Below are 27,126 nucleotides of genomic sequence, written 5' to 3' on the forward strand. Positions count from 1 at the left end.
CAAACTCATAGAAAGCCCAAGCAGGAGACCCTGGGTGTTTTCAGATTTTGGAAAACACCTTTGAAGCTTGAGAGAGGGGTAAATTCAAAATAGAAAAAAGGAACTTCTAAATTTGTTTAATGTAGTAGTTCAGGAAAAGGAATAAAGTAAAAATATACATAGGTTAGGCAAGGGTTTAAATGAATAAATTGTAATCTATTGTCAAATAGAGTCTACAGGATAACATACATATCCTATGAAGATACACATAACAAGCAACCTCTACACTTTCAAAATTGGTTCATTTCAAACTCCAAAGAACAGAGTAAATAGCACAAATTGTGTCTGTTCACCAAAATCTCTGATGAAATTATTCATATACATACACAAATTTTACACATATATTTACATATAAAGAATATAGGATTCTCATATGAAATTAACTTAAGTCATTAGATTGAATATCACATGCATGATCTGCATCAATACCTCTTTGAAAGTGTATATTTTATGAGTGACATACATTAATAATTATAAATTGCAAAAGAAGTAGATAAAATAGTCACAAAACCTGGAAGAACTTCCTAGTGACTAGAAAAAAAAGTCTTTCCAAACTGTAAATTGGCACTTACAAGTCTGTCTTTAGGAGTGCAACTTTTCTTTTACAATCTCTACCCCACTTCACTAATTCACAGTGGTCTTTACCTTACAAATGACATTGCCAAATGGAATTCAGCATTAAAATTTTAATAGCTAATCCTGTGTTGTCTCAGTTGAAGGCAAGTTGCCATTAGAAAGATATACCTTCATCAGCTCCGGATGCATACTTCTCTCCAAACTGGCCATGATGTTCTCGGCTTTTTCCTGGCTGCTGGTTTCATCATCTGAAAGTTCATTAAAAGCACATGTTCAAACCATACAGACCATTACTAATCACCTAAGAAAAATACCTTATCTCTCCCACTCCGTCCTCTCTACTAGACTTATTGCAAAGAATTTTGATTTTGAATGCATAGGGAAAACTTTAATGGAGTTTTGAAAAGCTGCCATGAATTCCCTATCAGTTTTAGTCTGGTTATATTTCAAGTGTCAAAGCCCATGCAGCATCAACTCTTAAAACTGTCTATCACCCACCGTCCAGTCACTTTTAATGAAGAAGCAGGTCAACATTCAAGATTACAAGTTCTATACTCACTCTACACAAAGGACATTCCCATGGATTAAAGATGAGGGCTTTACCTCAATAATGAACCATTTAAAAATTCTGACCTTGTGCCATTTCTACTGTCTCTTTTTTCTCTTGCACTAAACTGTCAGTATTGATCTGAATAATCTTTTTCAATTAACAACCACTCCTCCATTTCCTGCTCAGTTTCAGCAGCCAGATAGTGGCTATACTTATCTAACATCTTGAGTTCAAAAGCATGACGACGCATTTTGGGGCATTAGAGGAAAAAAAGCATATGTTCGGTTAGTTTAGTTGCTCTTTTAATATTAGATTTCATTAGTTTATTTATTTTTACCTCTGCTCAGCACATGTGCGTCAAAGCTTTCATGAAATAATTGCTTCTTTCAACAAGAAATGTAAGTTCAAACACTATGAATGACCATGCCAAACATATCTTTTTTTGTTCCCACCGTTACTGAGCACAGCGCTACATGCACATAGTTATCAGAAAACAGTACTTGTTAGTATTATCATTTAAGGCCTCCTGGCATCCTTCACAATTAGATGAAACTGCCACCATAAAAGTAAAGGAACATTTTATTATTTTCACTCTGCTTAAAGTTTTCCTTACACATTTATATACTTTTTTTCAAAATCAGCTCTTAAAAACAAGATTAAATGTGACCTGAAACAAATTTGATACTTGGTTTATATCACACCATAATATCCAGTACAGATATAAATAATTCACTGTAACATGCATAATATTAAACGTACCATAGTAGCATAAAAGACTCTAGGTGGTTCACTTTAAATTGTGGCTCTCACTAAAAATTTAACTAATGCTGAACACTAGCACACAATCAAAATGAAAGCCTCCTCCTTTCCTCAAACATAATGACACATTCTTTGACGTTACCACCTCCTCTGTCATGACAAAAGAAATGACCCGTTATCCCCATTCTAAATATCTCAGCACTAATTTCAAGAAAGGCACATGAATCAATTTTCCACTGCATGGTCATTATTCAAATTCTATGAAGAAAGTTCCTTCTTCCCACCTTCAGAGTGTAATAAAGGATGAAATTAAACTGCTGTAGCAAGCAATTAAAGATTTATGTATTTGCAAATATTTGGGATGGGGATCGTAAATGGATGGGGAAAGCAGATCTTGGGAGCACTATAAAGAAAGTTCAATCTGGACTACAGCTAATTGAGAAAATCTGGAAATTGTATTGTGCCCTCTTTGTTCCAGTAAGATAAGAAAGCATATAATATATATATATGCTTTACATATACATATATAAAGACATCTTCTATTCTCCATAGATTCTTATAATTTTTTAAGTGCTTTCACATTTGATCCTCAGGACAATCTTGTTTTAGAGTACATAGATACTATTAATCCCCATTTTATAGTTTTGAAAATTAAGACTCAGGTTGGTTAAGGATGTTGAACTAAGATCTCCTGACTCCTCATCCACCCAGTGCTCCTCCTGGTCAACCATGCCACACTGGCTCTTTAGCAACGACTCCTATCTCTTGGTCAATTGACTTCCTATTTAGAAGGTCTCTCTGCTCTGTGTTTCCCATCGTCTTTGCTTATGCCCCCTCAAAATTAAAATCCACAAACATTTGTTAATCCCCTACAGTATATATAGCACTGCTATTATTGGGGGATAAATAAATGAATGACATATGGTCCCTGAAATCCAAAAAAGGAATGTGCAGAATGAACCATATATTAGAGTGTGATTCAGCTACATGACAGAGGAAAAAGCAAAGTGGTAGCACAGGGGAGATAGAGCTTAACTTCACTCAGTGGGAATGAGGGTTAGGAAGAAAATGATGCATGGTAGATGTGGCATTTGAGCTACATCTTAAAACATAATGTCCAAACAGGAACAGAAGGGGAAAGTATATGCCAAGCAGAGAAAACAACGTAAGGAAAGTGACATACGTGAGAAACTCTGTAGAGTGCTCACACTGGTGTGGCTAGTGCACAGAATATATGGGGAATGGAAGGGTGAGATGGGACTAGAAAGTAGGGTAAGGCCAAATCTGTGGGGACCTGCAATGCTCTGTTAAGATCTTTAGATCTCACACCCTAAGACAATAAGTCAAGAGCCAAAAGGTTTTGAATAGAGAATTGAAGGACCCAATCAATGTTTTCAGAGGACAGTTTAAACAATGGACTAGAGCAGAACAACCAATGGGAAGGCAGAACTATAGGTAAGAGAATAAAAGGGCAAACCAGAAAAAAAAGCAGTGAGAATGGAAATAAGGTAAGAGATCCAAGAGGCACTCTGAAGCCAAAAGGCTTGGTTAACACTTGAATATTGGCATGGAACAAGAGTGGGGCACTGATGAGGATTCTGAGGTTTTTAGTAGGCCCAAGATTTTTTTTGTGGATGGAGATGCCATTAACCAAGACAGAACAATGACAAGGATGTTATTAGTTCATCAATAATCCTCCTGGAGAAAGAGAAAGATTACCTCCATACTCCTACCTGAACAACGTCAATGCATGCATCCAGGTAAATGCAGCCTTTAGATTCTTTTGAATTTTTCTCATCTTTATAAGAATTGAGAATGTATGAACCATCAGGAAGCTGAGTTAAGTAAAAATACCGTCTCTTAAATACCTATTGAGGGAAAGACCACCAATGACACATTTTTTACAGACATATATATTGTGTTTTGAACAGTTTCTTTGATCTAAAAAGGGCTTGTGAGGCATTATATCTGGACAATCTTAGACAATCCAGAGAAGTTGTTAGGAATTTTTTAAGATAGAGTGTGAAATCAAATTATTTACCCCAGTTAATCAAACACCTAGAAAAGAATAATTATGATTTTTTCTACCACTTTGTTTATAAAATATTTTTATATCTGAATCACTGACCATTTCAGGATAGCATCCTTTTTCCCTTTAATTGCACATCATGATTGGACTCGTAATTCTGTTCATATCACCACACATTCAGAACTAAATAAACGCACATCTATTATATATTACATCTCACCTGCTCATCTTAATGTACTCACCTATGCTGTTACCAGTGACCCATCCCCATTCTGAAAGTTCAGCTTATAAGGCACTCACAGAGAAACACTCTGAGAATCACTGGTTGGTTACCAGTTGTTGCTGAGTTGTTTAGGATGCTTAAGTTTGAGTCAGTAAGCCCAATGGGATTATACCATTCATTGGGTGTTAGACTTTCATAATACTCAGGGAGCAACCTATTACCAAAACTCACAGAAAAGCCCACAGGAATGGGGAAAATGAGAATACTGCATGATTCCTTCATGCTGTTCCTCTATTCTCCCCTAAAAACAGCCCTGGCACCTGATGAAGGAGATAAGAAAAGGGGATTAGGAGCTCTCTGATGAACCAACTGCTTCTTTCAATAAGTCACATACTACAAGCTGTGTCAAGTATCTGTCATAGAGAGAGGTAGAGCTTACTCCAGTTGCAATTCCCCAGGATGATGGATCCAAAATCATGATAGGGTGGGAATGTAAAGAGGGACTAAGAAATAGATTCTTCGTGATTACTGGGGAAATGCATTCCTATGGACTTGTTTTAGTCACAGAACTTGGCTTTAAGATTTAAACTTGCCATTTTCAATCACCCAACTGATTATCCCATATGATCCCTCACTATTTTAAGAATTTTAATTATGGAAAGAGTATTATTTGGCAAGATCATTCTTGCAAACTACTTAACTTCTGGCAAAGTACCTGAAACATCAACAGTTTCTTTCCTCATAGCATGAATAAGCAGAATATAGAAACATGTTAAAGGGTGCTTCTTTTTAGAAAAAGTCAGTAAAAATAATAATGCTTGCAGTTATTTTTGCTCGATTAAATATCATTGATCTTTGAATGAATGACAAAAATACACCAGTATGAGGAACACCCTAACAGGTTAGACTGGTAAATGCTGCAACTTCTATTTCAGGGAGTGGCCATGTGGACTATGTGGTTTCAACAGAAAGGAGTCTGAGCAGAAAATATCAGCTTTTTCAATGCCAATTAAGTAAAGGTTACTGCATTAGGAATGTGAAGGTATACAAAGCATATATAAAAACTTCTCATATCTGAGTCATCCACATTTAAGTTTACTAGAGCTATAATCGAAGACAATCTAGACTAACAGAGAAGGAAAATGTTAAACATAATGATGACTATATATATGTATGTTTGCTTGTTTTCATGGCAGTTGTTCAGTTCACATCCATTATTAAAATGACAGGACCAGAAGACCTAAAATTATATACTGATTTCATTTCAAAGGAACAAATATTAATTGAACACTCACTTTGCACAAGACATTGCTTTTAAAAAGTTATAATAATTATGTATGAAAAAATTGCTCAATAGATACAGAGTTTCTGCTTGAGGTGATGGAAAAGTTTTGGTAATGGATGGTGATGACAGTAGCACAACATTGTGAACGTAATTAACGCCACTCAATTGTACACTTGAAGGTGGCTACAATGATTAATTTTAGGTTGTATATATGTTATCAAATAGAACTATACAACACAAAGAGTAAGCCCTAATATAAACTATGGAATATAGTCAATAATATAATATAACAATAATATTTCATCAACTGTAAAAAAAAAAAAGGTATCACACTAACACAAAACGTTTAATAGGGAAAACTGGGGGAGGTGGTGGTGTATGGGAACTCATCTTTCTGTATGATATTTCTGTAAACCTGACTGCTCTAATGACAAAATGAAGAAAAGAAAAATGTTATTATAATAATTATGGATGGCAAAAATCAGAATACATTTTCCAGGCAAAAATTAATACGAAAAAACTGCAACCAGATTAGAATTTGAATTATGACCAAACTAAACCCCCAAATCTATAGTAGCTTCAGTGATTCAAACTGTAGACTCCATTTGCAAGGTTTAGAGCCAGCAACAAAGAGAGACAGAGGAAGGGAAAATACAGAGCAAAACATTTGTGGCACAGAGTCAAATTATAGTTTGCTAAATTGTTTTCATGTACAGCTGCCTCACCAAGCAAAGATGTTTCATGGCAGCTGCCACTTCCAATATTAGCAAAGCACATTACTGCAACAGAAATGGAAAGGGATCTGAAATTTTAGTAAATTACTTCCTATAACACCGCAATTATGACTAAATATGACACTGAGGTAGGTAGCTCACAAATGTGGCTGAAGACAGTAGTAAAATGGAGAGAGATGTCTGAAAGTCAAAGATCTTTATTCTCATCTAGCCTCTCCTGCTAAGAGTAGTGATACTTTCCTCAGGACTCTACTCCTCTGTGAGCCGTCCTCAGTTTCCAGACTTGTAAAATGATGGGATCAGAGCAGATGATCTTTAAGATGATTTTTTCCAGGATCTATAAATAATTTCATTGAAATGGAACAAACAACATAGCAGCCTTCCTAGGCTGGGGACAACCCTCTCCCCAAGCTATTTTGCACAGGCTAGAAGCAATCAGTTTGGACAGTAAGGGATATGAAAAACAGTCATCTCTATATAGAAATCAGACTGCCCAATTTGAGATCTTCAAGATTTCTAAGATTTCTTCTTGTTCTAATAGTCTAAAACATGTTTTGGGTTTCAACTTCCAGGAAGCTTTTAAGATGCCTTTTAAAGAATAAAAAATTATTCTAAATTTCTCACATGGAAGCAAAAAGAAAATCAGAAACATAACTTCCCTGATATTTGTTACATTTTAAGATATGACTATTTAAGGTATGGGTCTATATTTATTTCCCATTTCAAAAAGAAGACAGCTGTTAAAATAATGACTATATAGAACAGTGGTAATTACTCTACATCATACTTTTCATCTGAAGGCCTCAAGTCCTTTGTAACCACTACCTAATTCTGTTAATGTCCTTTGGTAGTTAAGTATCATTATCCATATCTTACATAACAGAAAATTGCAGGAATTCACTCAAATTTGCACAGAAAAGTCAACGATAGGACTGGAATCAGAAGCTTCCCATGAGGTTAGAATAAAAAGCAAAGTCCTCAGCATAGCCTGGAGCATTTTACATGATCTAGTTTTGGATTCCCTCTTGGACTTTATTCCCAATCACACTGCTCCAGTTACACTGGCTTATCTGCTGCTCCTTAAACACCCCAAAGCTCACTCTTCCTGGTCCTTTGCAATTCCTCTTCCCTCAACATAGAATCCTCTTCTCTCACATATCCACATGGTTCATTCCCTTACTTCTTTCAGGTCTTTCCTCTCCTCTGAGAGGCCTCCTATGACCACCTGCCCTCACAGCACCCTGTTTTTTTCATAGACTTATTCCTACCCAAATATATCTTATCTGTTTACTTATTTATATTACATTTACCTATTTAATGATCTGTCTCCTCTAAACCATTAAGGTCTATGTCTCATCCACTGCTATATGCCCAATACCTATAACAGTGCCTGGACTAAAAGTTCGCAAAATGAATGATGAATGAATGGTGTACCCAGATTCTCCAACAGCTTCATCCAATAGAATGGTGTTTCTCTGTAGCACCCGTATTCTTCCTCTTCTTCCCCTTTATTTTTTCTAGACGGTTGAAAATTCCCCACCTTACTCAAAGTGAAGGAACACGGACCTTGACAAGTGACCCACTCAAACCACTGAGAAGAAGAAAACAAGAGAGGAAGCCAGAGGAGATAATTCTCTGGAAGTGGGGCCTGCCAAGTCTCCTGAAGGCCCTGAGCTGTTTGGATGACAATCTTTTGAACATGTACCACATGGCCCTTTTTGGCATGGGAACAAAAGGCCTTTTGTCATTCAGCTGACTTGAAGACAGAAGAAAGGCAGGAAAGTTTGAGCACCTTGTATCCTCAAAACAGGAAATCCTTTTATTTTATATAACCAATCTCAAGAACGTTTACCTATGTGTGTCACCTAGAGGGTAGTTATTTACTGCTAAATTACATGAACCAGAAGCCCAGAGAAACGATGCTCAGAAGGTTGAAAGAAAAGAGTAGGTGGGCTAGGAGCAATGTAGAAATGAGGCAAGGGGGAACTTACTTGACTAATGTCTCAGAAGAGAATGGAAAAGCCAGCAAGGAAAATGAGAGTGCCAGAGAACAAGAGACATACAGGATCACATAGTGGTTCTAAGCAAAGATGAAAGAAATGATGGGGAAGACTTATCAGAAAGCTGAGTTGCAATTAATTATACCAGAAATGTCAGGAACTTCACTCTGCTGAAGCACTCCTACCATTAGGTTGGCAACCTAATATATCACTCATCTCTCCCCACCATATCATTTTACAGTTCTACCACTCTGGGAAAGTGGTTAAAAATCAAGTAGCTTTTCTTAAATAATTCCTCTATATCCAGACACTAAAGATTTTTCTAACTATTTAGTTTGAAGTAGTCTAGTAGGAGGGGTCCGCAATCCATTCTGCTTATTGCAGACAAATTCTTTTATCAGATTTATTTTAGCATGTCATAGCCTTGCTCAAACTTTCAATGACCCTCAGTTATCCATGTCATAAAGCTCACATGCCTGATCCTGGCACTAGAGGCCCTCATACAATTCTAATATGAAATACTAATTTCTAGCGTTTGGGGAGTGCTTACTATGTTGCAGTCTCTGACTAAGGGCTTTCCTCATATTCCATCATTTAATCCTCCTAAAGACCTTGTATGGTCAATACTATTATTATACCCATGTTACAGAGGAGAAACTGAGGCACAGAGATACCAAAAGACCAAACCAACTTTATCTCCCATGATGACCCATCTTTACCACACAAGCCTGCCCTATATATATTACCTGCCACGCTCAACTTCTTCCTTCTGGTTCCCTTCCTTTGAGGTGTTACCTCTTTCAGGAAGCTTTCTCTGACCCCAGGCTATAAAGATCTGGAATCACATAGCACTTGGTCTCTGTACCACCTTTAAACAGTTACTTTTATTCTGTGTGTCTCACCTCGCCAAATAGATTCTGAACTCCACATTTTTCACTTCTCTCTACCCTCTGCAATGCTAAAACCTTGTATTAACAAGGTATTAAATATATATTTGGTGATGAACTTGTTGATTCCTAATAGTGGCACATAGGAAGCACCTAATAAATGGGTTTTGAACAGTGTTCAATGAATGAGGGAAAACAAAACACACTCACCAAAAAAAGAAAAGAGAAATCTCTTACTCATAAATGAGTGTAGTCTGTTTGTTAACTGTAAGAGACAGTCTGGTACACTTGAGAATAAGATTGGACTAACATATCAAAAATAAATTATCTTCTCTTCCTTTTGTTCCATAAACATAGTAACCTGAGGCTCCCAACAATTATTTTATTATCATATGTGCTTTATTAGGTAAAATCCTCTTTTGATTTGTTCTCCCACTGCAGAGGGGGAAAATCCCTCCTTTAACAGTCAAAGAATAAGTGATGCCTTCTGGACTCTGGATATATAACAAATGGCTCTCTTTTGTGTGAAAAAAAAAGAGTGAGTCATACATCAAGCAGTTGAACTTGCAACCCCAATAACATACCAAGGCACTTCAATGTGTAATTGCTGAGAATGGGGAGGACGGAGTTAGAGGAATGTGACCAACTTGAGTCAAGAAGATGCATAAAGGTGGGTGTTTAAGGGATTGGCCAAGAGTCTGCACACAGTTTTTATCCCCCCCCCCTCCACCCCACCACGATGAAAACCACCCTCAAGATAAGATTCTTCCTTATTCCATATATCACATATCCCTTAGGAAAAATAGTTCTAAATACCAGAGAAAGGTCATGTCTAATATCACAGCTATCTAGTCCACACTAAATTCCTTCACTGATATAGAAAGAAGCTGAAAAAAGCAGAAGTTCTCTAGCAGCTACTTGAGAAAGAGATTATAAATGAATGGGTTTCTGTCAGGGCTAGAGTTTCCATCTAAGAAATCATTTCTCTTGTATGATATCTTAAATTTCTCTCTAATACTTTTCCAGAAATTGAAGAGCAGCAATGGAGGGGGGGTGATGCCATTAACTAGACAATACAAATTGAGGAAATTACTTGCCTAGGATAAGGCTTTGTCCTGTTTTAACATGAACACCAATAATAAATCAAATTATAAGCTCTGAGTAAAACAGTCACTGCAGTTCTCATGTCAGACAACCAAAAGAGCTTTTGCAAGAGCCAGTTGATGCTAGCAACCTCTTCAGTGAGAGGAAGTCCTTGGGCTATGTGAACTGAAACTTGTGGAGTGATGCACATCATTAGTGGCTCTCCTATAGCTTGGGTTCTGTGGGGCCAATTTTTCAGTGAACAATGAGGATACTCAGCAAGCACTTCTGGGAGAATAATGACAACTGCAGAATGGTGCAGAGTGTATCTTCACAATTGACCACAGCAAGGGAAAAGATGTACACTGGGGAAAATGTAAACTTTTATTCTATAAATGTGGGGTCTTAATCTTCCAATATGAAGAGCTCAGCTTAGTTTCTGCACCAGCCTCTCTCTCTCCCTAGAGTCCATCACCATTGACCTGAATGCTCCTGCAAGATTCTCTGGCAGTTAGCTGGGGAGGTTTGTCTTTCTAAAGCAGCCTATACACAAATTACTTCAGCTACATTATTTATACACATTGTAGACTATATGGTTGCTTTCTCAAAAGACCTTATAAAGTAGGAAGTCTTCTGATTCCCTTTTATCAACTGTACTTTACTGTCTTCCCTTCATCTTTCTTTTTTTGGGGCACCTTCTTTCATGATTTTTTTATTTTCCCTTCCTTGCTATTAGAGTCCCTTATTTCTGACAGTTAAAATGTCCAGGAAAAGGACTCAGACTTGTTTATAAAAGCAGTTGTTGTTTATAATTTCAAACTCGCCAAAGGACTGATTCTATATAACTTTCAAAATCAGAAAATTTTAAATGAATAAAGTCCTTAAACTTAAACCTCATTTTAAAAGGCATTGAGCTGTCCTGTTTTATTCCCTATAAACCCCAAAGGGATATGCATCAAGGAGATTCAAATTAAATAGGAAGGAAGAAGCATGGCTTTTGTGGGCCAGATTTGCCAATCAGTTATCATTAAAACCCAGATACAACTACTGTAGCTTCCCAGCTAGTCTGCTGTGAATCTACAGGGGCTATCAAGGCTTCTATTTTTCTCATCGAAAAAAGTTCTTTGCTCTCAACTCTATGAGCTATGGCCCTGTGGTGCTTTAGCCACCAGTATTGGGAAAATGACTCAGCTAGTAGCACACCAGAATCATATTTCCATTTGATTATGAGACACATTAACAGTCTTCACTAATATTAACATGGTAGAAACAAACATGTAGAAAAAGTTCCTTTAGAAATGTCTCATACCCTTTGTCAGCCTTTTGCCTCACTTCTGCCTCTGCCTTTCCCAGCTCTCCAAAAGCTGAGTCAGCTGATTTTTCCACCTTTAGGTTTAGCCTCTCTCCTATGCCTGAACCAATCCAGATTTGAGGCAGGAAGTAGTTTTATGATCCCCCTGTAACAGGGCCTCGTGGTTCATAGGCCTGGACTTCTGCTTTGGCCTTCTCCAAGTTCTGGCATGGTGAGTACAAAACTGCTACGCATGCCCAATCCTCCACCTGCCCGCCGCATACACTCACATGCCCTCTATTTATATAGAAAAAGAGAACACAGAAAAACTATAAACTTAACCACTCCAAGTTTCAACCAGTTTCAACAATGGTGAACTAAATAATAGTTAACACATTATTCTTATTGGAAGAAACAATCTTGGCAAAATCCCTCAGATGTTGGCTGAACCTTCTTCTCTTGCCCGTTCTAGCTGGGACAAATCCTGAAATATAGTACTATTGCTATGGTTTAGGAGGTGAAATCAGAAGAGTATAGGATGTAGATTCAGCTCCCAGAGATGCAAGACAATAGCATGGGATAAATGAAATCCATTACCAGAGACAATACCCAAACTTCATTATAGACTTTACATGTCCAATTCTTCCCTATTAACTTTTTCAGAGTACATACCATCATATGACTAGCTCGGTTTGTTCCCCTTTTCCTTCATCTACTGTTTGGAGAAAAAGTTTTAAAAAGAAATAAGTGTTTTTGTGATATGTGAACTATATCTTGTTTAAAAGAATAAAGAAATAAGTGGCCAAAATATGAGCAGCTATGGATAAAAGGAAGAAACATAAAGAGTCTGGCTTGGCAACCACAAAGCAACAATTAAACTGGAAACAAGTGACAGCTGTTCCCTTCAGCGGGGCTTTGTGATCACCAAGTTACCTCAGAGCCACTATCCACTTCAAGAATTTATGAATTTATGAAGTCTGTAACCTTGGGAGTAGATAAAACAAACTGAATGGGTAAGACACAAACTGAATAAACAACCTTTGAATAACTGAGTGTATTAGTTTCCTATGACTGCTGTAACAAATTACCACACACTTAGTGGCATAAAACAACAAAAGTTTATTATCTTAACACCCCGTAGATTAGAAGTCTGACATGAGTCTCACTGCGTTAAAAAATCAAGGCGTCAGCAGAGCTGAATTCCCTTATGATGGCTCTAGGGATGAATCTGTTTCCTTTTATTTCCCAGCTTTTAGAGGCCACCCACATTCCTTGGCTCCTGGCTCCTGGCTCCCTTTCTCCATCTTCACAGCCAGCAGCATGGCATCTCTCTGACCATTCTTTCAAAGACACATCTCTTTCTTTGACCTTCCTCTTCTGCCTCCCCTCTTGCGCTTCTTTTTTTTTAATTTTTTTTTAATTTGAAATAATTTCAAACTTACAGGACAGTTGCAAAAATAATACAAACCCCATAAAGAGAACTCCAACATACCCAATCCCGCAAATACACAGACCCACCAATTTTAACATTTTGCCAACTTTGCCATATCCACCTACATACCTACTACCACCAACCTATGTACCACCTACCTATCTATTCTCTGAACATCTGAGAGCAGGTTGCACATATTGTGCTCCTTGAACACATAATACCTCCATGTACATTTCCTATGAACAAGGATATTCACTTTTGTAATCACCTTAAGTGCAGTTATCAAGTTCAATAAATTCAACATTGATGTAAAGCTTACATTCTATATTCCAATTTTTTATATGTCCCAATAATGTCCTTTTGAACCTTTTCTCCTCCATTCTTACATTCCATTCAAGATCATGTATTGCACTTAATTGTCATTATCTCTTGTTTTTCTTTCTTTTTTTAAATTTTAGAAACATATATATAACACAAATCTTCCCATCTCAAATCTCAACCCCTGCCAAGCACAACACTCAGTGGGAATAGTCACATTCACAATGTTGCAATACCCTCTTTGGCATACATTATTAGAACTTTCATATCACCCTAAACAGCAACTTTATACTAACTCCGCTTTAACTCCATGCCCCCGGCCCCCAGCCTGGTAATCTGTACCCTTTCATCTCTTTGAGTTTGCATATTCTCTGATATTTTCTTAAATTTAACATCCTAAATCTATAACAATCTCATTTGCTTTGAAACCAATTTAACAGCTTCAATAGCATGCATAAATATTCCTATACTCCTGTGCCCCCCACCTTTATGTAGTTTCTTGTCACAAATTACACATTTATACATTATAAGACCTGTTCCAATTTGCTAAAGCTGCCATTATGCAAAATACCAGAAATTGGTTGGCTTTTATAAAGGGTATTTATTAGGTTACAAATTTACAGCTCTAAGGCCATAAAAGTATCCAAACTAAGGTATCAACAAGAGGATACCTTCACTGAAGAAAGGCCAATGGTGTCCAGAACACCTCTGTCAGCTGAGAAGACACGTGGCTGGCATGTGCTGGTCCTTTGCTCTTTGCGTTTCAAAATGGCTTTCTCCAAAATGTCTCCGGGCTTCTGTCTCTCTTAGCTTCTCTTAAGTCTCTGACTGGTTCTCCTGGGGCATTTCTCTCTAAGCATCTCATGTGTTCTCTTAGCTTCTCTGGGCAAACTCTGGGCCTCATCTCTTAGCTTAGCATCTCAAAACTTCTAGTTCTGCATCTCCAAATGTCTGGGTCTGTGTCGACTCTTAGCATCTCCTGGGGGCAAACTCTGGATTACATCTCTTAGCTTCTCTCCAAAATGTCTCTCTCAGCTTCCCTGAGTTCCTTCTCTCCGTGAGCTCTCTTAAAGGACTACAGTTATTTAAATAAGACCAACTTTATATGGGCAGGGTCACATCTCCATGGAAATAATCTAATCAAAAGGTCCCACCCTAATCAAAAGACTAATAAGTCTGCCCCCCAAAAATTGCATTAAAGAACATGGCTTTGTGGGGGACATAACAGATTCAAAACAGCACAAGACCAAAACCATTGATTTATCCTTATATTTTAGGTATTTGCCCTTTACATGCTGTAGCAAGTAAAAAAGTGGAGTGACAAATCACAAATACAATAGTACTGGTATTTCTATCTACCCATGGCATTATCTTTACTAGAGATTTTTATTTCTTCATTGACTTCAGTCAACTATCTAGTGTCCTTTCCTTTCAACCTGCAGAACTCCCTTTAACATTTCTCGTAGGGTCAGTCTACTAGTGACCAAGTTCCTCAGCTTTTGTTTATCTGGGAATATCTCAATCCCTCCCTTATGTTTGAAGGACGGTTTTGCTGGATATAGAATTCTTGGTTGGCAATTATTTGTTTTCATCACTTCTAGTGTCTTCCTACTGTCTTCTTGTCTTTATGATTTCTGATCAGTGGTTAATCCTATTGAGGCCCCCTTGTACGTGACATGTTGCTCTCTTGTGGCTTTCAAAATTCTCTCTTTATCTTTGGCATTCGACAGTTTGATTATAACATGGTGCAGTGTAGGTTCATTTGGGTTTATCCTGTTTGGAGTTAGTTGAGCATCTTGGACATGTATTATTCATATCTTTTAAATCTTTTAAATTTTGGAAGCTTTCAACAATTATTTCTTTGAATACTGTCCCTGCCTCTTTCTCTCTTCTCCTTCTGGGACTCTGAAAATGTGTATATTGGTACATTTGAAGGTGTCCCACAGGTTCTTCATGTTCTGTTCACTTTTTTTCTTTCTTCTCTTCAGACTGAATGATTTCAAAGGCTTTACCTTTAAGTTCAATGAATTTTTCTTCTGTGGGCTCCAATCTGCTATTGAACCCTTCTAGGGAATTTCTAATTTCTGTTACTTCGATCTTCATCTGTGTTTGTTCCTTTTCATAATTTCCATCTCTCTATTGATATTCTCTTTGTGTTCCTCTACCATTTTCCTGATGCCCCTTAGGTCTTTGCCTATGGTTTCCCTTAGCTTTCTGAGCATATTTAGGACAGTTTTTAAAAAGCCTTTGTCTGGGATGTCCCACATCTAATCTTCCCCACTGATAGTTTCTAATACTTTAATCTTCACCTTTGCCTCAGCCATTGCTTTCTGTTTCTTTATGTTTTGTGATCTTTTATTGAAACTTCAGACATTTTAATGTGTTATTGCTGGAATTTAGACTCTGAGGCATCTGATTTTCAAACTTATATCCATCTAGTGCTATGACAGAGCTTTCCTTGAATGCGAGGACTAATAGCAACAACAACAAAAAAAAACATACCTTTCCCAGTCTTTGCAGATTGACCTGTGTGAGTGCTCTCCCTCAGAAGTTATCTATACAATGAGTTTAGAGAATAACTCCAGAACAAAGCCTTTGGGTCTCCCTAGTCCTTTCTGTGCATGCATCTTGTCTTGGGCATGCTTGGTTGGCCCTAGGAATTCCTCCATTTACATGGGTTTGAATGTCCCTCTTCTCTACAAAACAATTTCCTTATGGTCCTGGGCACTATACTGTATGTCTTAGAGTCAACAATCCCTTGCCCCAGGCAGTAAAATTTGCCTGCTCTCCCAAAACGTTCTACAAGAGAGTTCCACAAGCTGCCTTCTACCTGCCAGGGAAGTTCTATGATGGCAAGTCCCTCAGGCCATTGCCAGATTGGGCCAGAAATACATGCTCCCAGTAAGTGCACAAGGGTTACTCTGCTCCCTTTGAAATCAAGACTAGGGATTCACACTGGTAGAGCTCCCTACCCCTCACAGTGATCTTTAAAACTTAATGGAAGTGTGAATCATCCTCAGTGAGCTGTATTAACTTATACTGAATAGCTGAAAGACAGTGATATATGGTATCCAGAGAATAATTTGTTTTTCTGCTCAGAATCTTCAAGTAGCTTATTTTTTCCTTTGGATTTTAATGGCTCTTTGCAGCCTTCCAAACAAAGGCTAACCTCATGTCTGAGGTATTCAAGCTCTTGCACAATTGTATCCCTTTCTATGTTTTTACCTTTGTCTTGCACAAACCCCTAAACAAACTCACTATTCTGGCTAAATTATAAGACTTTCTAGCTAGGCTATTCTGACAGCTCTAAGGTACTGCTTTGTATAGGAGTTAATCTGGCATTTTTCTTATCTAGGCTGGAGGCTACTGCAAGCCAGGGACCCCAACTTAAACAATGATATATTTCTCCAGAGGGATCAGCACATAATTGACATCTAATTAATATTTGCTGAATAAATGAAATACCCTACCTTTCCACTCATTAAATTCATTTCCTATTGAAGGAACCTTTGGTACCCTTTTTTTTCTTTTTCAAAGTTATTTTCTTCATTCAACTGACAGCCTCTTTTTTTAAAGTTCCTTATTCTAAAGATAATCATTACTTTCTCTAAGCAATTGCACTTCCTAATTTATTCTGAGGTTCTGGATTTTTAAAATTCCTTACATCTGTGAGAATACTCTCACTAGAGAAGGAATTTTTTTGCAAAATAAGTATTGTTTCAAGACAGGCTATTTATGGCACTATCCTTAAAATAATGAAATGATATAATATCTACTTCTTACCTTCATGGTAACTGTGATGGTGCTATTTACATTTGCTTTATGTAACCAGCCTTGTTTAATCACGCCACCCTTCTGAGAACATAAAGAAGATGAGTCCTGAAACAGAGCAAAAACAGAGTTAAATAGCAGCTAGCCAGCCATCTAATCAAACTTTATGAGGGGCACAGAACTAGGCCCTGCCCCATTTGCTAATTAAAGCATAAAGTATACCCTATTCCTAAAATTACACCTGAAATTGCTGACTATAGAATGAAGGGCTCTGTCCTGTGCAGACTGTAGGCACTCAAAATTTACTGAATCATATGGGAACACCCTCTGCATTATATAAACAAAGCACACCTCAATATGTCACAGGAATCTGGACCATCTGCCCCCAAGAGTGATCGATCATGCAGGAACATAAAGATGAATCACTACACCACATGCCCTATGTGGGCAATGCAGCGCCACAAGCAAGTCCCATAGGTCAAGGAAACATGTTTATATCTAAGTTGCAGCCCATTTCATTTATTTTCCTATATCCCATTTGTAAATGCAACATTTTTAAAAAGTTTTTAAAACATTCAGTTTAAAAGCTGGTCACAGATCATTCCAAAACAATTCTTTCTCTTGTCTTATCTTAAGGAAATTCCCTTGGAAATCTATCTCTGCAGAAATGAACTTGAAGAAACCAGTGCAGTTGCCTCCATCCTTACCTCATCTTTCTCACAGTCCTCATCAATCTCAAATACATGATTGGGAATCTTGTCTGGTCTCAGAGATTTGCTAAAAATGCAAGAGAATTGCTTTAGACTCTAAGCAGAACAGAGAAAAACCTATGGAAGATGAGTAGACTCTATTCTTTATTTCACCGACAAGAAAATGCCAACTCATAATGAGAAATCCTTTTCTCCTTTCCAAACTCAGATTCTCTCCTCTGATTAAACTTACATTACCTTTTATATAAGGACCCCCACATGTGTAGTCAGCAGCAAAGAAATAACTCAGCCCAGGTACTCAATGCCTAGTCAGGGAGGGCAGAAGTTGCTAAGGAACATATGACAGAGCTGTTAGTCATGGCAGAACAGTACAGTATTTTTTCCTAGGTCACAAAACAACACAGTATAATTCTGGCTCTCTGATTTGTTTGCCATAAGACCTTGTACTCATCATCTTAGCTCTTTAGGATTCAGTTTTCTCCTCTGGGAAAGTGCTTTGAAAGCACAAAAGGCTGTACAATGTCTTATTTCTCCACTATTCTTTCTAAAACATTCCACATACGATACCTTGTGGGGTTAGTAGTATTACAGATGAGAAAAGGAAGAAAAGTGAGGCTCAAACAGATTGGGTGACTGGCTCAAAGTTCTCAGGCTAGGAAGTAGCAGAAAGTAGATTTGAAACCCTACGGTCTAGCTCCTGGGCCTGCATGCTCAAGGTAGTCAGTCCTCCAACCCAACTGACAGAGACACACTTTTGAAAACACATTCCTGTGGGCCTGAAAAACAATGTGCAAAATATGAGAAGCAACAGGACATGACAAATTAAATATTATCAACTGTATCACCAAGATTGAGTCAATGACAGGATCATACCCAGTAGCTTGACGTTGATCCTACTACAAAAAGAAAAAGGGGCAAAAAAATATGATGAGACAAAAAGGATTAAAATGACAAATCTTTGGGGAAAAAAGAGCCCTCCAAGCTGATGCAAAGATCAAATTTACATGTTCTGGATGGTGACAGACCAACTGGAAATAGGAAGCATTTACCATGGTTATTTGCCTCTGAAAAGTGTGGGGCAGACATTAGTAACCAATGTACTAGAACAGCAGATCCTGAAGAATGAATGGCAGGCCACATAAAGGCTGGCTGCAGGCACACTTTGAGGGCCCACCACATTGGCAGTTATAGTGCCAGAACTGCCAGTTATCAAGATTTGTTTTCAGCATTCAAAGTTGAGGAGAAAGTGATAAGTAACAATAAGACAAGCTACTATCAGAATGGGTAAAAATTCTTTTTCAAGGGATGACCTGGACTCATCAAATTGAGCCAAATATCTTCTAGCTTTTTCATTGATACCACTGGAAAATGCACACTACATTATCTAGAATCAAAGATTATTTTATCGTCAAGTAAATGTACCAAAGTCAAAAAGAAACCCAGACATCTTGGAAACAATTTCAATGAGCCAGTTTATAACATATCAAATTAACCAAAATACTGCATTTACCAAGCATGCTGGTTATTTGAGTTTTGCTTATTATAAATTATAACTGAGGGGTTTTACAGTGGCAAAAATAGGTAAAAGTCTAACAATTCTCCTCCTGAATGTTTCCCTTGAATTCTACTTACCACGGCAACATTCGAAAATCTCCAGAGAAGTCTTCATATTCGTAGTTCACCACATGCCAATCTGTGCTATAGGTTTTAATACACTAAAAGAAAATAGGAATCTTCAATTAAAAATATAGGAAAGTACACACATATCTACCTTTTCAAAGTCTGATAAGCTGGCAGACTATGTTTTGCTATCTTTTGTTGAAACATAGACATTTTGGCATTTTAATGTACTATTACTGGAATTTAGACTCCTTAAGCTTGCATCTATCTCATGTTATGACAGAGCTTTCCTTGAATGCCAGGAACTAACAATTAAAAGGTGGGGTAGACAACAACTTTCTCAATTTTTGCAGATTCACCTGTGTGATCTCCCTCAGAACTTTGCTGTACAGTGAGTTTAGAGAACAGCTTGAGGCCAAAAGCATAGGGTCCTCCCAGGTCCTTTCTTTGCACACATCTTGTCTTGGGCATGTGCTTGTGGCCCTAGGATTTCTTCAGTTTACACGGAGATGACTGCCCCCTCTACCCTAGGAAAGTGCTTCTTCACAGTCCTGGGCACTGCACTGTATTTCCCACAGGCAGCAAACTTTTGCACCAGGCAGCTGTGATTTGACTGCTCTCCCACACATTTCTGTAGGAGAGCTCTGTGAGCTACTCATATACGCAGGGCAAATTCTAAGATGGCAAGCCTATGACAAGTATCCTGGTTCCATCGTTCCAGCTGCCACCAGATAGACTGCACAGACATACATACTCCCAGTATGTGCACAAGGGTCACTCTGCTCCTTCTGGAACTGGGATCAGAGACCCACACTGGGCTTTGTGCCAAACTGGTAAGGGGAGAAGAAGGCATCAGCCAGAGTGCCACAAGAGCCTACCACTTTTAAGTTGCCTTTTTCTTGAGGTACTCCCCCTGTTACTGCAATTGTCTAACTGTTTTCTGGAGCTTTGAGAAAGCTGTTTCTGCCAGTTCTTGCTGCTTGCTCAAAGTTTCTGTGGGAGGGATGGAGCCCTAGAGTATATCATTCCACCATCTTGATCAGGGCAGGTTGAACTTTGCCTTTTTAAAAGATTACTCTGACTGTTGTGTGAAGCATGGCATTTGTGGGATCAAAATCCCTTGATAGACTTTTAAAAATCATTTGAAAAATGTTGGTAATGGGTTCTTTCTTTGAGGAATAACTGTTCTCTCTAAACCAACTGGCCCAATAAATCTCAATTCACATACCCTTCTGTAAACTCTGTCTCCTAGTCCTGAGCATACATCAAATTCAAAAGAAAAAGACCAAACATAATCTATTTGTAAAAATATTTAAGCTGCATCCTCTTTATCACATCATAAAGACTTGTTATGTGGTTAAATTATAGTAACTTTGTTTTCCATTTACACTAAAGGAGAATATTTAAAACATATGATCAGTGTCCTTCTGTGGCATTTGAGCCTCTTACCTCCTTGACAAACAAACTCTGGGCTCTTTTTTCAGCATCTTCTGGTACTGTGGACTGCACCGTCCTGCGTTGATGAGTTATCACTCAGATCTAGAAGACAAAGAACATTTGTTCTGGTAAGAACTGATTTAATAAATTCAGTTCTTTTCTTTAAAGAAGTGCTTCTGAGCTCACAGATATATCTTCCATTGGAAACATAAGCAAGTCTCTGAGTGGGTCACTGTAAATCTGGGTTTTTCTTTGAGTGACAACATTCTCATAGTCCAGGGGCTCAACAACTTTGGTCTTTTCCTTAATAGGAGAAAAAAAAGTTATTATGGTCAGACATGCAATAGATAGGTATCTCTATTGACTAAAGATAAATTATTTTGAAGAAGGGAGTATTAATAAGTACTTCAAGGAGACACTTTCACAAGAGAAATACTCTCCATACCCAAATACACCCACCAAATGCACACATACACAAACCAACTCCTCTCTGATAAAGACAAGAGTATGGAGAAACAGCACTGTACTCCACTTACCCATGTGTCTTTCTAAATATTCATTTAATTTAAAGTAAAACAAAAAGTGGTATACCTGGAAACCTGTCAGTTTGTATTTACTAAAAATGCACTGGATAACTGAAAGGGAGAAAGGATCAACCTTCAAATGCCTCTCTGTACTAGGCACACTGTCCAAAGGATGCATCAAGTACCAGCAGAGTCGGCGCAAGCATGGGTACTGGAGATGCTTGATCCAATGGGAAGGGCACCAAAGAGTAAGGTTCCAGGTAGCAAAGTCAGTGGATCTCTGTTGGGCTTCCAGGTGACTTAGCCAATGATAGTAGGGCCCCAGCCTGAGGCTAAGGGTACAAGAAGCAGGTTCAGTGACACAGAGACATCCAGGGTATAACTTATGAATAAGAATAGTAATGGTAGTTAGTATTTATTGAGCCCTTTCTATATGCCAGGCACTGTGCTAAGTGCTTTCTGTACATTTTCTTATGCAATATCCATAATAACTCTGACACAGGTTTAATCATTACTCCCGTTTTACAAATGGAGAAGCAGCCTTCAGGTTAAGTAGCTAGCTCACCTTGAGAACTGGAATTCAAACTCAGGTCTGTGACTGCAAAAGCTCTGCTCTTTACATATCACATGGCCTTTCCTCCCCTCAGATATACATGTGCAATTACTGAACGTGGAATAGGATCACACTACCTACCTTCCCACCATTTTTCCTCCATTTTTCCTCCATTGAATATCTTACCACCATCTGATATGCCATATATTTTACCTCTCTGTCTATTTCAGGGCAGGGATTTTCTTAATTTTTTCACTGCTGTTAATACCAGTGCCCAGAACAGTTCCTGGCACACAGAAAGCACCCAATCACGAATTGTTGAATGAACTTTGACATCTTCGGATTCAACTGGCACCATGTCTCAACATACTATTCTAAACCAAGGTGGATATATATTAGTGATTTCTAATAATATTGTTTTATTTAAATCAAATTAAATTTTAAAAATAATTTTATAGTAAAAACTGTATAAAGAAAACAAATTTAAGACATATTAGAACTTACTATATTGGAATCGGGATTCTATATTTCTGTACACAGTATTTGTGGTACTATCTAGTATACTGTATCCATACATTAGGTCACAGCTTTATCAATGTTCCATATTTCAAGAGCATCTCAAAATTTCTTCTATAATATTGCCTAGAAAGATTAAAGCAACCACTCTAGCCAATGAGAATCAGTGTTCAGCAAGTCTAAAAGGTACCAGCGTTGTGGTGATGAATGCACAACTATATGATGATACTGTGAACAACTGATTGTACACTTTGGGTGACTGTATGGTATGTGAATATATCTCAATAAAATTGCTTCAAAATAAAAAATAAAATAAAAGGTACCAACGAACATTTACATTTCAAGTCTTGAAACTGGATTTGTATTCTGCTTGTGTTGATGAAAAAGTTTAGGAAATGGATGTTGGTGATGGTAGCACAATATTGCAAATGTAATTAATACCATTGAATTGTACACTTAAAAGTGGTTAAAATGGGAAAATGTGAGTTGTATACATGTTACTGCAATAAGTTTTTTTAAAGTTAAAGAAGGAAAATAAAATTTGTATTTGTAGACCCATGCTTATTAGCAGAATATTTCAATGAGATCCAATCGAGCTGATCATTGCACTCATGTCTGTGAATACTAGTACAAAATAAGTTGAAATAGAAGAAAACTTTCCTATTTTAGGAACTCAGAGATTTTTCCAGTAGGAAAATCTGACCCCCTTGTCCCATACCTACCATGTTTTCAAGGCAAAAGGAAACCCTGACTACATCTTCCAGGATGAAGACTCTGAGTTTGAGATTAGTTTCTCAGAAAAATTAAATGAATAAAGCCCTATTTACAAAAACTAGCCTTAGGCACTGAAACAAATTAAAAAGTATTGTCCTTCAAGTCTCAGCATTTAACCTGTTGAATTAGCATCTGTTAACTTCTTTGTACAATAACTTCATGAGTACATTGTTCAAGTAATTTTGAAAAATAAAAAAGCAAAAACTTCTTCAGCTTTTGAATGCAGCTGTTGAATTAATATGGAAAATCAAATCAAAGTAAATCACTCATTTAAGTGTACAGTATATATCTTCAGAAAATAAAACTTACAGCTCCCCATGTGTTCTGAAGGCCATATATTCATGTTACAGAAAACAAGTTTCCACTTTTCATTTAAAATTGATTAAACTAAGCTTTCCCGAGTCTTCATCCTATTTCCTTTGTCTGGGGTAGCTGTAGTGCTGAAAAAGGTGGGGGAGGGGTGCTATTCTGGCTTGCACAAAGCTTCCACTAATAAAAGTTGTTAGGCCTGTGAATTAGGCTTCATCGCCATAAGAAAAAAGAAAAGGGACTAAGCTACCCCTTCCATCACCATTTTCTTCTACACCCCTCTCCCCGGCATTAAAAGCAATATTCAAACTGGTAGTGGAAGAGAAGAGCTGCAGCAGGAGCCAGCACCAAAGAACTAAACTCTACATTTCTATTACAGTAGAATTCAGTTTCAACTCTGCTGGTGTCAAGGACAAGGAAAACCTTTGACTTTGAGAATTATCATGATTTAGTGGTGGGCCTGCTCCGTGATCTACGACATATCCCTTATCTAAGTTTCCTATTCAGCATTATTTTATTTTTTCTATCACACAAAAAAGGGTCTCTCTCAAGTTTGTGATTTATCCTTCCTGCCAGTTGGTGCACTGATTGACTGCTGTGAAGGTGCTTTTTCATAACTCAGGAAGCCTGTGTTAAACAATTCTTTATAAGTATTCAAATAATAGCAAGTTTCCACTATCTAATTCTATGCAATTCTGTGGCAGTGTTAAGTAAAAGGCAAAAGCATTTCGGCAATCTGGAGAGAAGCAAGCACATGTTTCAGTCTTCTCTTCCTAGGTAGTGACAGCAAAACCGTCAACTTAAATTTGGAACCTACTCAGTTTTCACAAAGAAGAAAAAAAATAGGTTTGCCTTTGAAAGTTCTCATTCATTCATCTCCAAGTTCTCAGTATTGAAATAATTGCTAGTGATTTTATTAGTGTTTTGTTGTTGTTTCATTTCAAGTCTTAAAGAAAAAAACACTTTCATATACATTCTATTTGGAATTTTTTTAATCTGGAATTTTTTTTTTATCAAAAAACCTGTCAAGTAGGCAAGGAAGATACCATCTTTCATTTTATATATGAAGAAACTGGCTTGGAGGGCTCAAGTTCATTTGTCTATACCTAGTAGCAGAATCAGGATTCAAAACCCAGGTCTTCTAAATCCTAGCCCTTTTCTTCTATTAGCAGTGTTGCCCTGAACTTGCTTATTCATGTGCAATCTCCATGATTTTTGCCACGCCTTCTGTATTATCATTTATTTCATATTTTTCTTCAAATCAAGTCTCTTCATTGAAGTATATTTATTGAAAAAGGAAACTTTATATCGCCCCCAGAAACAAAAATAAATCAATTATTTTCCTAATAAATATTAAAATAAAATAAAAATGTCAATCTCTGTACCACAATGTGGGTCAGAGAAAGTACTCTTCTCTGCTCACTGAGGGCACCAAGGACAAAATCTAAATGGACTTCCATGTGTAAACCTTAAAACTCTAAAGAAATGCACACTTCCACAAAGTGGAATTTCCAACACAGGAGGAAAGGACAGGAATTGAAAAAGGAAGCTCATTAGTACAGATTCTGTTACAGTCTGCTTCTTGGTCCAAAGAAGAGAAACAACATATCCTGAGATTCACTAACAGCATCGAACATTCTGACTTTATGATTTTTTGTGGTTCCTGTATACCCACTGTACAGGATGACTGATCTTTCATCATCTCAATTATATATGTTTAAGTATAAAACCATGCCTTTGATTCCTAACATAAATATGTAAATACGTATACACATGTGTATCTTCAACCAAACCATTCATATATTTAAAAGCACACATTACTAGCAAGTTTATTTATACTATCATTAGGAACATAACCATATAATTTCATTTAAAAGTAGTAATAATTGTGCCATTATTTCTCTACAAGCAACACAAGATCAGCCTGGTTACTTCTGCTTAGATATTACAACAAAGGTCGTTAGTTTGCTGGTAAATCTTTTACTTTAGAAACTAGCTCTCCTTAAGAATTCAAAGAATGTCTCTTCTGCAAGTCAAAAGTGAACACTGACTTTATTGAATCTCTTGTATCACACTGGGAGGGAGACCAGAATCCAAGCAGAAAGCTTAGCAATGGGGCTCAGGGCCAATTCAAAAATATCCCTGCACCACCACCACTACCACCCCATCCTCCAAATTAAGTTTCAGTGCAAGAAGAAACATGGCAACAACTGGTGCAAGAAAGAGAATTATTTAGGCCAAATGTCAGAAACTCATCATCACAGGGTTGAGGTCAGAATGCAGTTTCAACAGCATCTCAACTGTTTTTTTAATTGAAAATAACAGTCTTAAGAAAGAAGTAGCATAACCAAAAGGAAGGGGTGACTCAGTGAGTCTCTGATTCCCATAATTTCTCCACCTCCCTCACTTGGGAATTTCTCCAGACCCCCTAGGCATTAAGTTCCCCTGTCCTTTCAGTCTTCTGTAGCAGAGTTTGTAGTACCTTTTCCACAGAGAATACCTTAAAACAACACTCAATACTCAAAGTAGCCACTGGGAGTATGCAATTCTGACAGCACTCAAAAATATTGAGTTTGGTGTATGACATTTATGAAGCTCCTACCAAGGGCAAGGCCCTGTGCTAGTCCCTGGGAAGGCAAAAATGGAAAAGAACCAGACCATGCGATTGCGAAGCTCACAGTCTAATGGGGGAGGCAGATAAACCCTAGACCTTCAGGGTAACCACAGAAGCTGTCATAACTTAAAGCCCCACTTGGCTTCGGGACACCTATCATACCCTCTGAGAGCCATGTCTTTTTCCAACAAAGCAATTACACATGCGATTTTTGTTTGCTAAATTGTGTGAGCCCTTCTGTTCACATTTCTATCAATTATAAGAAGCATAAGTGTTACGGGTATGTGTTCTCGGTTCATTTCATCTTGTCTCCTATTTTTATACAGCGACTAGGCAACTGTTGAGAGTGGTGGATGAGGGTGAGGAGCAGCAAAATTTGCGCTGTGATAAACAGAACTGAGAAATATCACCATGGTAGACTGGAAGTTTCTAGAAGGGGACCTTACAAGGCATGGCAACAAAGGAACCATAGCTGTAAAGGAAAGTTTTCATAAGGTTTAAGTAGAGTATTTGACTTTGTTACGACCCTGTCTTTTCTAAATTGTATGACTGTATTTCACTGGGTCATTTCCTTCCCTCTTCCCCAACTGGAACTCCAAGTACTAAAGGAGCTTCGAATTCATGTAATCTGATGATGATGCTAGGGGAGGGTGGGTATTCATTTCAGTTACCTGGCAAAGTAGACAGGAACATATTTTTATAAAGATTGGTTTTCAGGGCAAATTTTTGCACAGAAACCCAAAGACAAACTGTATTCAAGACAGACTTTTCTTAAAGCAAACAGCTAAGAGAAGAACACACTTACCACAAAATTACTGTGTCATGCTTATTCCTAACAACGGCATTCCTGTGATACCCTGACATCCTGCCCCTCTCATCTACAGCCCTTTTTGTCTTTATCAGCCATTGTAGAATTTACTCATATACAGCCTTGCACTGGCACTAAACAGTTTTGTGGGTGGTCTACTTGGTCTCCTCAGCAAGAATGCAAACACCCGGAGGGTGAGAACAGTGTCTTACACTTTTTCTCTTACCATTTACACTGAGCATTACTATATACCAAGCTAAGCTCTTTATATCTATTATTTCACT

The 27,126-nt window shown here is 37.6% G+C and overlaps 1 protein-coding gene across 1 annotated transcript; it reads right to left on the minus strand.

Moving 5' to 3' along the window:
• Window positions 1–1,147: 1,147 nt before the first annotated feature.
• On the minus strand, window positions 1,148–20,840 carry LOC119525958 (dedicator of cytokinesis protein 11-like). Its single transcript, XM_037824735.1, has 5 exons — window positions 20,757–20,840; window positions 19,320–19,402; window positions 17,685–17,754; window positions 16,990–17,085; window positions 1,148–1,424 (listed from the first exon to the last, which is right to left on the minus strand). Exons 2-5 carry the CDS (start codon window positions 19,328–19,330, stop codon window positions 1,293–1,295), a joined length of 309 nt encoding a protein of 102 aa, XP_037680663.1. The 5' UTR covers window positions 19,331–19,402; window positions 20,757–20,840; the 3' UTR covers window positions 1,148–1,292.
• Window positions 20,841–27,126: the final 6,286 nt, after the last annotated feature.

The sequence above is a fragment of the Choloepus didactylus genome (genome assembly GCF_015220235.1).
Source record: "Choloepus didactylus isolate mChoDid1 chromosome Y unlocalized genomic scaffold, mChoDid1.pri SUPER_Y_unloc2, whole genome shotgun sequence".
Classification (NCBI taxonomy): domain Eukaryota; kingdom Metazoa; phylum Chordata; class Mammalia; order Pilosa; family Megalonychidae; genus Choloepus; species Choloepus didactylus.